This window comes from Sceloporus occidentalis, unplaced genomic scaffold (assembly GCF_023333645.1).
Source record: "Sceloporus occidentalis isolate IW3139 unplaced genomic scaffold, rSceOcc1.0.p SCAF_2, whole genome shotgun sequence".
Lineage (NCBI taxonomy): Eukaryota > Metazoa > Chordata > Lepidosauria > Squamata > Phrynosomatidae > Sceloporus > Sceloporus occidentalis.
The window spans coordinates 244,626,873-244,640,278 of record NW_028316982.1 but is presented as its reverse complement, the minus strand read 5'-3'; the positions used below and the strand labels follow the sequence as shown (position 1 = coordinate 244,640,278).

The window sequence follows — 13,406 nt, the reverse complement described above, 5'->3', positions numbered from 1 at the left end:
CTTTTAAAGCACTTGTGATATGGCCATGGGCAGGAGCAGACATGTTTCTCAAATAAATATTTCCATAGGCCCACTGGACAGGCTCAGGCACCTAGAACACACCTAGCATGGTCCTTTGTATCCCTGCCATTGGATGAAAATAAATCTAATTGGTTACAAGGGTTGAAAAAGTTATTCCTTTTGACTACAACAGAGTCTCCCAGCATCTAGGAGAATTTCAGAGTTGTTGACTCAAAAGTAATTTGTACAAACTCTAGGTTTTAATCCCACTCAATTCCTAATTGGCCTGACATGAGGCCACTCTATAATATTTTGTAGCCTGAGATGAAGTACAAGCTGATAGCCCACTTCCCATTCCATTAATGGCAATCTACTTGTCTTGGCATTATATCTCATCTAAGGACAGATAGAGAGCCCAGGACAGCCTATGAGGCATATATGCCTTTGTGGGTTTCATGGCCTAGCTGTGATTCAAACCCTGGTTTCCAAAATCACAGCCCAACACTTAAACCACTACACCACCCAAAAGGCTACTGCCCACAAAATCCTAACTGAAAATAATGGAAATCACCCAAAAGAGCTACTGTGTAGCAACTCCTATATATCTTCATGGAGATTTTTTTTTTAAAAGTCACCACTGGGTTGTGCCCTTTGTCTTTTTAAAATTATAAACTACCATGAGTGTTTTTGGGTTGGATAGACAGCCCAGACATGCTTTTTTTTTAAAGGCAACAGTGGTTCACAATTGCCACACCTCCTCCCTATAAATAAGAATGCTTCTGAGTAACCATCTCTTCCTAGTTCTAAGATTATTGAACTCAGACTGTTGTAGTGTGGACATATCATGAGAAAAAATGACTCACTAAAAAGGCAATAATGCTTGGTGAGGTAGAAGGCAGAAGGAAAAAAGGTAGACTGCATTTCAGACGGATAGACTCCATCTGCAAGACCTGAGCAGGGCTCTTGATCGTAAGGAAACAGGTTTCTCGTTCTCGTTCATGGGGTCACAGCAGTTCACAACTGCTTTCATGTAAGTGCTTAGAATTGCAGTCTTCAGTATGATATCAGATTGATGGTACTCCAGTGTGTCATGCTACTGCAGCATGTGAGAGCCAGTGCGATATATATGTTAGTTTTAGGCTGGCACTCAAGAGATCCAGATTCTAGTACCAGAGTTAAAAACTCTCTTGCTGACCTTGGATATGTCACTTCTCTCAGTCGGAACAACATCACAGTATGGCAATGTGGCAGTGATGATAATGTGAGCTTATTGGAGGAAAGATATTTCTGTAACTAATACATACATAGAGGATGGGATCTGCAGATTTTTACTAGACTGCACCTCTTGCTTGTCATGTGAAATCAAGAAGACTTGTCCATTTTCTAAAGAGAAAATATTTTCCTATCACAATGATTGGCCTCTTTTCTAAGTCCCCTTGGAGGCTAAATGCCCTACTAAGTAGAGGCCTATGGACCAGTGCTGCCACAACCCAACAGCTGATGTTCTATGGGGAACTTCCAGGAAAGAAAGAAACTATTGTAGTGAATCGGTGCAAAAATGGTGCCAGTTACTGGCACATGGAAGTGGGAATTGTCAGTCTTCCACATCAAATACATTAAGAAGCATTGCCCTACATTGGGAACATTTTTGCAATGTATTCTTCCAACCATTTACTAGGAGAATACATTTTTGGGATATATTTGGAATGGAATTCCTTCTTTCTGTACTGTAACATACTGTCATGGAGAGTGGCGCAATCTCCTTGTTTGGGGGATTTTAAGCAGAAGCTGGATGGCCATCTATTGGGAGTGCTTTGAATGTGTATTCCTGCATGGCAAGGGGTTGGATGAGTGGCCCTTGCATCCTCTTCCAACTCTATGATGCTGTGATTCTACTGACACACACCAAACCTAGGAAAAGTTGGGACTACTGCTCCCAGAATATCCTAGCCCATGTGGCCACTTTTTTGGATGAGGTCCAAAAAGTATCTTTTCCAAGCTATGACAAACACATGCATAAATACAGATGGATGATCATCCATATCTTGTTCATGTGCTCCTTTATAATAAACTTTAAACAAGCAACGTGCCTTGGACCATTTCAGTAAGTTCATTGCTCAATCCATTTGTGACCTATAAAGAAGTGATTCTTTTTGGAGGCCATTAAGGGCACCAGAAAACAAATACATTTTAATTTGTCTTTCTTTCTGTTTCTTCTCTTTTTCCATTCAGACATTTATCATTAGCCCAACAACATTTGTAATAAAAAAAATACAAACTGAAAAACAAACAAACATACATCAAAAGGCAATCCAGGCCCAAATTCCCTGAGATGCTGTATTTTCATTGTGAAGAGAAGTGTCAGTTATGTGGCATCTATTGCAGCATGAAGAACAATAGTAATAATAATAATATTACATGAAGCGAATTAAGGAAAATCAACTCACTCCCTTCTGTCTGCCCTAACAGAACTCAAGTCATTCACAGTATATTTTGTACAAATTGTGCAGCAAAAATAAAATACACACAAGCTGGAGTGTGGCACTGCTTAGCAAAGTCCATCATAGTGCACAGATGGGGAAGGAGAACCAATGTGTCTCTGCATCAACTGTCAATAAGCCAGCAGCCTTTCCCACCATAGGCTGGTGTGTGCATGTGGATGTGTGCAACTCCTCTGTAATAAGGAGTGCAGGAGATCTCAGTCTTTTCTTCCAACTGCTGTCACTGTGCAGAGGGTGGTGGTACTAAGCCTGTAGTGCCCAACACTCCTCCATTGGGACCTGAGCCAGTGGCCCCTGGCTGCATAGAGGAGACCGGACTCAAGGGTTCTGAGCCGCTGTGCACAGCAGCTGGCTGGGATTGCTGCATCTTCTTTTTGTTGATCTTCCTTTCTTTGGCCCGCCTGTTCTGAAACCAGATTTTTACCTGTGCGGGAAGAGAAGAACAAAAGAAATTCAGGTCAAATAGAATGCCAAGGAGTCTGGATAAAACTCTTGGCTAACATCAAACTGTGTTCATATAAGTGGTGACAGAACCTGAAATGCGACTACTATGACTACTATGATTCTGAAATCTGTAGTCCAAATAAGCAATTTATCCAATAAGCTCTTGATTGATTCCAAGTACTATCATCATCATCATCATCATCATCATCATGTGATACCAAGTGAGTTCTGGATGACCAATGATTTAGATTCTAACATTCCAAGCAGTGTCACTTTTTAATTGTTCTATTGTGATCCTATCTACAGAAATTTCATTCAGAATTTTTATCAGTTCATTTGGAATTGCTTCCAGAGCACCTGTCACTATTAGAACCATAGTTTCCCCCCAGAAAGGTTGAATCTCAATTTGTTCCTCAAATAAATTGAATCTCTAAATAATAATGGTGATCATCATCATCATCATCTCACTTTTTCAGTTCTGGAGATCAAATTTAAAACATTTAAAATGTTATTTTAAAAAGCAATTCAATGATCTATAGAATTAAAACCATTTAAAAATTCATTATTATGTGCTTTATAGCTGGGATGTCATATGTTGTGGACTTCAGCTCTTTTAGTGCTTCATCATTGGCCACAATGAATGGGACTATGGAGAGTTTCATTTAAAACATTTGGAAAGCCAAATGTTCCTCACAGAAAGACTGAAAACATAGGCATCAATGTTGCTTAACTTGGTACCTTCCAGATTTCTTGGACCACAAGTCAGTGTGATCAGAAATGGCTTCTTTAGCTCAGGATAATGGGAAGTTGTTGTCTGTCATATCCGGAAAGCACCAGATTGAGGAAGGTTGCTATATATGCTTGCTTATGAATAAGGCCTGTTCAGTATAACCATACTTACTTTGAGTAAACATGCAGGGGACTGGGCTACATGAGCATCAGTTATCTCTTCCCCCTCTCCACCCTGAAAAAAGGCAAGGAGTGGAGATGTGTAGAAAGAGGGTGGATGCCTCATAAATTCCTGAGAATCTAAGCTCGCCTCTTCAAAGCAAAAAGATAAAATGTTTTCAGAGGAAGGAAGGGAAGGGACAAACTTGCTGGTTATGGAAATTAACATATTAACAATAACATGAAGTTCACATCTTCTTAGCACTTACTGTTTTTGGTTTTAAATGTAAAATATCTTTAAAAAGCACATGAGCTGCTTCTGAGTCACACTGATTTCAGTGGGAGAATGTTAGGCATAGAATCACAGAATCATAGAGTTGGAAGAGACCTCAAGGGTCATCCAGTCCAAAACCCTGCCATGCAGGAAACATAATCAAAGCACTCCCTACATATGGCCATCCAGCCTCTGTTTAAAAACCTCCAAAGAAAGAGACTCCACTCTCTGAGGCAGAATATTCTAATGTTTAAAAGCTCTTACCATCTGGAAGGTCTTCTTAATGTTTAGGTGGAATCTCTTTTTCTGTAGCTGGAATCCATTGCTCTGTATCCTAATCTCTGGAGCAGCAGAAATCAAGCTTGCTCCACCCCTCAGTATGACATCCCTTCAAACATGTAAACATGGCTATCATGCCACTCCTCAATCTTCTCTTCTGCAGGCTAAACATACCCAGCTCCCTAAGCCGCCCTTGACATAGGGCATGGTTTCCAGATCTTTCATCATCTTGGTTGCCCTCCTCTGGACACTCTCCAGCTTGTTTATTCCAACATGTCTAAAATACTGTCTGCACTCTGAAAATGAACTTTTCATGGTGTATTTAACATACTTTCCCCAGTGAACATTTAGGAAGGGGACTGTTTTGGACTAAAACTCTCAGAATCCCCCAGCAAGCATGGTCAGTGTGGCTGCACTGACCAGGGGGCTTTGGGAGATATAATGTTATTTTCAGGTGCTGATTCCACTCCTCAGGTGACTTCTGAGCAAGCAAGTTCTGCAGGTTGGAAAGAGAAGTTGTTTACACACCCACCAGCCAATTGCAGATTGGGTGACAAGGTCGATCCCCCTCCCTCCACTTCTAAGACAGTTTTTCATTTTTGATAAATTAGAGAAGTTTACAGCTAATGAAGTGGACTGAATTAACCTGTAATCACATAAATATACAGCTGTCACATGTAACAATTTAAAAAAATGAAAGTGAATGTTTACTTGAAGCACAAATGGACGGGTAAACATGATAACTATATCTATGCTCAAAATGTAAGCAAGTATCCAGTTTATTGTGGAGCAAATGGCAGTGGAGAGGGGGAAGAATTTCAGATTATTATGTGAAGAGCTGAACCAATTTTTATATTTAGATACATTTGAACACACCATTAACTGTGAACTTAGTTTTTCTGTTGCAATCAAACATCCTTAACTCACATTGGTTTATTAAAAACCTATCTCATAATCCTAATAAAGTACAGTTGTCCATAAGCATTAATATAGGTAAAAATTCAGATTTATATTTTTCAGGAAACTATCCAATGTGGATTTCATGGAAATGTTACTATTTCTCCATCAGCCCTAATGATTTATTGGCTAATGGTAGGGATAGGCTATTATGAAATCATCCACCAATGACAGCCTGAAAAGGTTTCTTTTATATAACAGCCATCTCAGAATCCCCAGACCAACATGACCACTAGCTATGCTTCCTGGTGGATTCTGGCAGCTGTGGTTCTTAAAGTAAATTTTACAATATCTGCCAGTTACAGTTATGCACATATTAATGGAATTGTGTGTGTGTGTGTGTGTGTGTGTGTGTGTATTAAAATATGTAACAAAATCCAGATAAGCATATCAAGCTATGCCTGTGTTTATGTAAATCACAAACAGGGAACTGATGTTCCTCTGAGGAAGCTGACCCTTACCAAATCAAGCTATGTGTCCATTGAGAGTAGCCTATCTCTCTCAGTGTCCATGCCAGCCTTTCCCAACAAAGTACCCTCCAGATATGTTGGATTCATTGATTCATCCAACACCAGTGGCAGCCTCTGAATTCCAGTTGCCAGCAGCATGAACAAAAAGTTGCATTTGCACTCCCAACCTGCTAGAGGATTTCCCATTGGCCACAATATGAACAGAATTATGAATTAGACAAGCCTGTGATCTGTTCTACCATGATTCTGCTTATGTTCCTAATGCACCTGAAGAGCATCTGATGGGGAGGAGTAGTGTACATTCACTCAGAAGCAACATTCTATGGTTTCATATAGAAATCTTACCTATCACCTCCTAGAGACACCAGGTATTAAGCCAGTGCTCTACCCCTGAAGTGTGGCACCTGCCTGATCAAGCATTTCCAAGCCTTGACTACAACATCAGGACTGCAAGCCTATGCATACTTACTTGGAAGTAACTCTCATCAAACCATTGAATCCACATAGATAGGACTGAGATATGTAAATCACACATAAGATGTGGTGATATGGTGTTTTTTAGTGCCTTAGACTAAATTGTAGGTTAGATTCTGTTATGGGGGAAGAGATATGAGGCACATATAATTTCAGCAGATTTGTAGAATCCAGTGAAAAAAAGGACGGTAGTTTAAATTGGATCCTTTTTTTTTTTTAACTATAATTCTCAGAATCTCCTAGCCAGCATGGTCATTCTCTTTGATGCCTGGAAGATTTTGGGGAATTATAGTGAGGGGTATAGCTAGAGGGCATTGCCACACTCAGAAAAGAATTCTGTTTCACCAATGAACTTTTCCTTCAGTCTCAAAATTTCTAGAATTCCAGAGTGAGACACTGAAAATCCTTCGCACTTGGAACTCTTACATTTGCAGTGCTCGCATTCCTTGGGAAACTTTGCCTATCCTCTTCCTTTGAATGGCTAAACTGCATTTATAAATACCCAACTGAAGTTACTGCATCGACAGAAATTTAGGGACTGAAGGAAATTTTCATTTGAGGGGCAGAAATTCTTATTTGGGGGAGCAATACCCTCATTTTGACTACCTAGAAGCTTGAAATTGAAGATTGATTTTTTTAAATGACTTTTGACAAGTCCTGTTATCATCATAGCACTACAAGAAGTGGCACAATTCTAGTCATAAACATATAAACCTCAATTCTATTAATCCTGATTAGAGCAGAAGCAGTGAATCAATTGGATTTACTGTACCTATATGTTGACTCAGCAGTTGATTGAACAGATCTACTCTAACTGTGACTAACCAATAGGATCCCAGCCATTGTTTCCTGCCCCTCAACTTGGTTTAAAGTTATTTGATGTGTGGTAAACCACACATTCTTTCTGGACTGGTTTGGATAAAGACCATGCTTGGTTTAGCTGTCAAAGCAAGAGCAATTCCATTATCTAATTGGTATGTGATTATCATTGGTTATCATTTTGAGGCAAGGGTGGGCCAAATTCAATTTTAGAAAAATTCTTGGTGGGTTCATGCCAGTGGTGAGTGAAGCCATAGGCAAAAAGGAGCAGCAAAAATGCCAGCATATTTTAGTTTAAAGCTTCTACAGTGTCAGTAGAAAAGCCTTGGGAAAGGCATTTCAAACTTTAAGAATGAGAAAATTACATACAAATGTAAGGATTTAATCAAATGATGATCATCAAGGGGAAAAGGGTACAGTCGTCCAAGAGACTCCATTGGTTTAGACTGGAGCCAAGGAGGGCTGGATAATAGTTGAGGCACTTCTTTCCTCCTTTAAAGGAAATGACTTACTTGGGGTGGAAGGCTGAAGCTGTTTGATATTTAGGATCAGAAGTTGTCAGTGCTGACTGGAGGCACTTTGGATGTGTGCTTTAAAATCTGGAGTCTGGACACTCTGTTGTTGTGTGCCTTCAAGTAGTTTCTCCCTTATAGTGATACTGTCATGGCATTTTCTTGGCAAGGTTTGTTCAGAGGAGATTTGCCATTGCCTTCCCCTGAGGGAAGTGGGTTTCATGGCTGAGCTGGGAATTGAACCCTGGTCTCCAGAATTGTAGTCCAACACACAAATCATTACGTCACTCTGGGTCACAATTCAAAACCCAACGGACATGGAAATCACCAGCCCTCACTCAAAGTTGTTTGTCTGACCACACTAGTGTGGTTTTAGAATCATTTGCATGCGGTAGAACTTTTGTCCAAAAAGGAGGAAGTTTTTTTCCTCTCTTTTCTTTTAAAGAATGTGCATTCTCAAGAAGAGAGACACTAATGAAAAATTCAGGAAGGCAAGAAGTGAGAGGGTGAATCACCCTTTTATATCTCAAATAGGGCAACAGCAGCAAAAAACTAAGAGACAAGCTGATTCTGTGTAGCCTTTGTGAGTATAGAAACCAGTGCAGGAAATATTAAAACACTAAGTGAGAGAGGGAAAGAGCAAAGGCATTATTCACGTAGGAACCTGACTCAGGAAATTCAAGGACACCTGGAACAGGGGCGGTAGAAATGCAAGCCTCTTGGACTTTGAGAACTAAGGTGTGCAGATTTTGCAACAGCCTGAGACAACAGAAGGGCTAGAATCTCTCTTCTGATAACTGGAAAGGGAGAAATAAACATCTCTCCTGGACATCTGAGTATACAAAGCAGTTCAACAATCCATTATTCAAACTGGATTAACTAGCATACTTGGACTTAAGATGTTTGTTCCAAACACCTCTCTCTATATATGTGGATACAAATTCATAAATTCCATAAAGATCTAAGCATTGTGAAAGTTTCCAATCCTCCAATATCTTCTTTTGGAAAATTTAGCAATCAGAGTGCTGTACATACATTCTTTCAATGATCCCAGCTACAGCTATATAAATTCACCAATTACATATTTGTACCATATTACAGAAGGGTGGGGGCTAAGAAAGAATAGTAGTTCACTGCATCTAAACTGTAGAAATAATGCAGTTTGACATCACTTAACTGCCATGGCTTCATCCTACAGAATCCTAGGATTTGTAGTTTTATGAGGCACCAGCAAAAGGCCAAAGGCTTTGTCAAACTACAAATCCCAGGATTCCATAGCATTGAGCTAAGAGGTGTCAAACTGCATTATTTCTACAGTGTAGATACAACCATAGTGAGCTAGTTATGGAACGTCATGTTTTAACAAAGGATTTTCTGACTCCTTGTTTATCTACTCTTAACCATTACACTACATTATAACCTACAGTGATAAAGAAAATAATTCATTTTCTGACAGACCATGCCTTTTCAGTAACTAATTCCTCACAGAGATGGGATCATAGAAAGGCCATTCCAGATGAGATGTGCTTTCAGTAAGAGCTTTGCATGGTATGGAAGGACAGAATGTTTCATGCAAGCACTAGATCCAAGTTTTCATCCAAGCACTACATTTCATTTGTTTCTGGAACACAGTGTGATTGCCTCATTGGGAGATGGCCAAAGGACTAACTAATGTACTCTGGAGAAAGCCCAACCAACGAAAACGGACAACTCTAGAACAAAAGTAAAACAAAGAAAAGACTAGAGATAAGAAGGAAAAGAAGAGGAAAAAATATTATTACTGTCCCAAATCACACTTCTGAAAATACCAATCACACTCCTCCACCCCCTTCCTAGGATCTAAATACCCCCAAGGCACCAGATCCTGTCTGATCTTGGAAGCTAAGCAGGGCCAGCCCTTATTAGTACTTGGATGGGAAAAGGCCAATGGATACCAGGTTCTATTTTCTTTCCGAGGGAAAAATAGACAAAACCACCTTTGGGTATTCGTTGCCTAAGAAAACCCTAAGAAATTCATCAAATCACGATAACTTGACAGGTGACTTGAAGGCATGTATGTACACACACACACATACAAGCTTCCTATTTATTTGCCCAGGAACCAAGTTATCTGAAAAGAAAGTGATAATGCTTATAATTCAGGATCAGACATTATCCAACATATCTGGTGGTTAGGCATGATGGAGTTGTAGTCCAACATCTGAAGACCACAGATTGCCCAGCACTGCTGTATTCAGTAATGAGGGGAAAATAACATTTGATGATGCATGAAGGTGTGTTTATCTTGATTCACATCATACATTTTGTTGTTGACCCTGACATTAGAAATAGTTTCTGGGCCAGGGCTCTTGGTTGAAGCTTTAGAAAAAGGCATCTGGTTTCCAAATATCTTTGGCTTGGTCAGTGCCATTTGGAAAGTAAGGCTTGGAAACCGTGTGAAGGTCCTTCAAGTTTGGAGTGCAGTTCACAGTACTCCTGTCACTCTCCATAGAAACCTATGGAGTTACCTTCAAGATTGATGGTTTTTTTCTCTTTCAAACAGGTGCTCATACATCTGTTTTCTTTGTTGGCTTTGATAGGGAAAAAACTCCTTTGCTCAGAACACACAGACAAAATGTATGTTTATATGTAGGAAGAACCAGTGGCTTTGATGTTAGTGGAGTGCTGAATCCATCCTGGGTTTTAGTTTGAATTTTAAAGGAAATATCCAATATGCTGAAACCTGTTCCCAAAATATTTAACATTTTGGATAGCTCTTTAACATTTAAATTAAAACTCAGAACAGATTCATCACCCCACTGACATCAGAGCTACTGACTGCTCCTATATGTAAACATGCATTTTTCCCTTTGTATGTGTGTGTCCTCAGCAAAGGAATCCACTGTGTGCATAGTAGCATTTGGTTGTACTACATTTAAAGAACAAATAACCTGCCAAAACTACAGAAGAAAGGGGAAAAGCCTAATTTAACAATAAAGCAATGATAATGATAATGATGGTTTCTTATCCGCCTCTCCCCATTGCTCAAGGAAAGGTACAACATAGATAAAAACTCATAAAACCATTTTAACACATTAAGTTAAAACACATATACCTATGACACATTAAAATCATCCAACATAAAATTCATAGTTTAAATTTATGGGATAGGCCTACTGAAAGAGAGAAGTCTTTAATACTGTTTATTTATTTCTATTTAGACATTGTTTTAAAACAGTGTTAAAAACCTGTCACTTCCGGCAGACCTATCCTGTCAGTTTTATAAACTTAGAGCCAAACCACACTGCAGAAATAATCCAGTTTGAGACCACTTTTTAATTGCCCTGGCTCAGCACTAAAGAATCCTAGAATTGTAGTATATTGTGGCACCAGAGCTCTCTGACAGAGAAAGCTAAATACCTCACAAAACTAGTTTCCAGAATTTCCTAGCATTGGGCCAGGGCAGTTAAAGTGGTCTGGAGTATTTCTCCAGTGTGGTTTGTACCTGAATTTTGCACCTGCATACCTTTCAGAATTAGAAACCTAAAGGACCCTTTCACTGAGAACACAAAAAATGTCTTTAAACCTCTGTTGCAAGCATGTGTAGCTTCTGTTAGGAACACAGGAAGCTGCCATGTGTATATCTGCCTTCAAATTGCCTAGTACCTTAGGCAATCCCATGAATTTCATAGGGTTTTCTTAAGCAAGGAGTACCATACTCAGATACTGTTTGTTGTGGCCTTCCTCTGAAATATAGCCTACAGCCCCTGGTATTCATTGGTGATTTCACATCCAAGTTCTAACAAGGCCTGACCCTGCTTAGCTTCCAAGATCACACAGGATTTGGTGCTTTCAGGGAATTTAGGCTTTACACAGAGATTCTTATCACACTACACTGTTATAGTGCTATAGTCCAGTGAGTGTGGTGTAGCGGTTCACATGCTAGATTACAACCCTAAATACCATGATTTGAGTCCCCACTTCACCACTGAAAGCCTTGGGTGAGTCACACACTCACAGCTTCAGAAAACCCAGTGATAGGTTTGCCTTAGAGTAAGCATAAGAAGCGACTTGAAAACACAACAACAATAACAACAACATTCTAGTTTAACTGCCATGACAACATCCTATGGATTCCTGGGATTTACAGTTTAGGAAGGGGCATTTAGAATTCTCAATCAGCTCTAATGCCTCACCAAACTGCAAACCCCACTATTCCACATGATATTGCTATGGCAGTTAAAATGGTATATAGCACTATAACAATGTCATATGATAAGGAAATAACTCAAATCATTGCTCAGTCTAGCCCATCATTGCATCATCAAGTATTGTCAACTTTGACTGACATTACTTTCCTAGGACTACCCAGAGGTCACTGGTGTTCCTTGGTGATCTCCCATCCAGGTATTAACCAGGCCTGACCTTGCTGGGGTCCAAAATCAGCTAAGACTGCTTATACTGAGAGTGCTATAATGTTACAACAGGATTCACCATTTGGAAATTAGATAAACCCTCAGCAAACATGATGTGATTACACCAGTAATTAAAGTTTATCTTATTTTTATCCCTCATTTCAGTGAAAGAGCTTTAAAATGGGGCACAAATTAAAAATAAAATTTAGAAGTAGATTTTTAAGTCTCCCACATGGAAATGAAAGCTTCTGTTCATAATTATTGTAAATCTAGCATTTTCACTCTCATTCATAGCATAGCAACAAATCTAGAGTTGTCACCTAGTGTCTACTCAGCCAGGAGTCTCAGCTACATTCTAGGTCTCTAACAAGTATACCTGCATGATAAGCCTGATTTAATTTTATTTCATACATACATCAAAAATAAAAGAAAGAAGAAAAGAGAAGAAAAGAAAGGTCTAGGGCTTAACAGCAGAGTACATGCTTTCAGTGCAAAAGTTCCTACATTCAGTCTTTTGCTTCTGAAAGTGAAACTGGAAAGCACTGGCATCTGAAGCCCTGGATAGCTGTTCCAAACCAAAAATTCAGAAATATATGGGACTTTGGCAAATTTATCTATTTGGGCTATAACTCTACGAACCCCCTTGCCCAGTATAGAAAGTCAGCATGTTGGGTGAGTGATTCTGGGAGCTATAATCCAAATAAGTAATTTTTCCAGGCCCTGAGATGAACCAGTGGTCTACTGAAACTTGATTCATTCCTAGAAATATATAGTAGTTTGGACTTCAAAGGACTTAAGCTCATATGTTTTTATAAATTACGAGGTTTTTTCAGCACAAGCACATTGGCCTAATTCAGCCTTCTCACCTGGGTGCCCTTTGGGTGTTTTGGATCACAACTCCCAGAATTCCTCACCTTTTGCCAAGCTGGCTAGGACTGATAGGAGGTGAAGTCCAAAATATATTGACAGCCTGAATTTGGGTTTACCAATTTATACCAATCGCTGCCCCTCAAAAAATTTTTTAGCTAATAACAAAGCAGATTATGTGGGAGGTTAGAGGGGGACTTGTGGGTATTTAGGTATTTTGTAAGCACAAAGAACCAGCGAAAGTCACACCTGTCTCTCTGACAATCCCAAAGTAGCTGCCAGCTCAGCTTTCCTCCGAATGGTGATGTAGCGGCTGTAGTGAAACTCCTTCTCCAGCTCCAACCGCTGGTGATCTGTGTAGACCACACGGTACTTGTCTTTCGTCCTGGTTTTAACTGAGAAGAGAGATGCAGATCAGTTAAAGATAATGCACTAGCAGCATCATTTCCTTCATAAACTCTTTTGAAGATGCAGATGTAGATTACTTCGCTTGACTTTAGCTAGGCTCTTGTTTATATAAAAAATAA

At 39.5% G+C, this 13,406-nt stretch overlaps 1 protein-coding gene across 1 annotated transcript in view; it reads right to left on the bottom strand.

Moving 5' to 3' along the window:
* Positions 1-2,721: 2,721 nt before the first annotated feature.
* The window catches only part of CDX2 (caudal type homeobox 2), a 34,012-nt gene continuing 23,327 nt past the window's right edge, over positions 2,722-13,406 (bottom strand). Inside the window, exons 2-3 of the mRNA XM_089508203.1 lie at positions 13,129-13,274; positions 2,722-2,925 (exon numbers count right to left, since the gene is read on the bottom strand). Of these exons, the coding sequence (XP_089364329.1) occupies positions 2,722-2,925; positions 13,129-13,274 (350 nt within the window). The remainder of the gene's footprint in view (positions 2,926-13,128; positions 13,275-13,406) is intronic.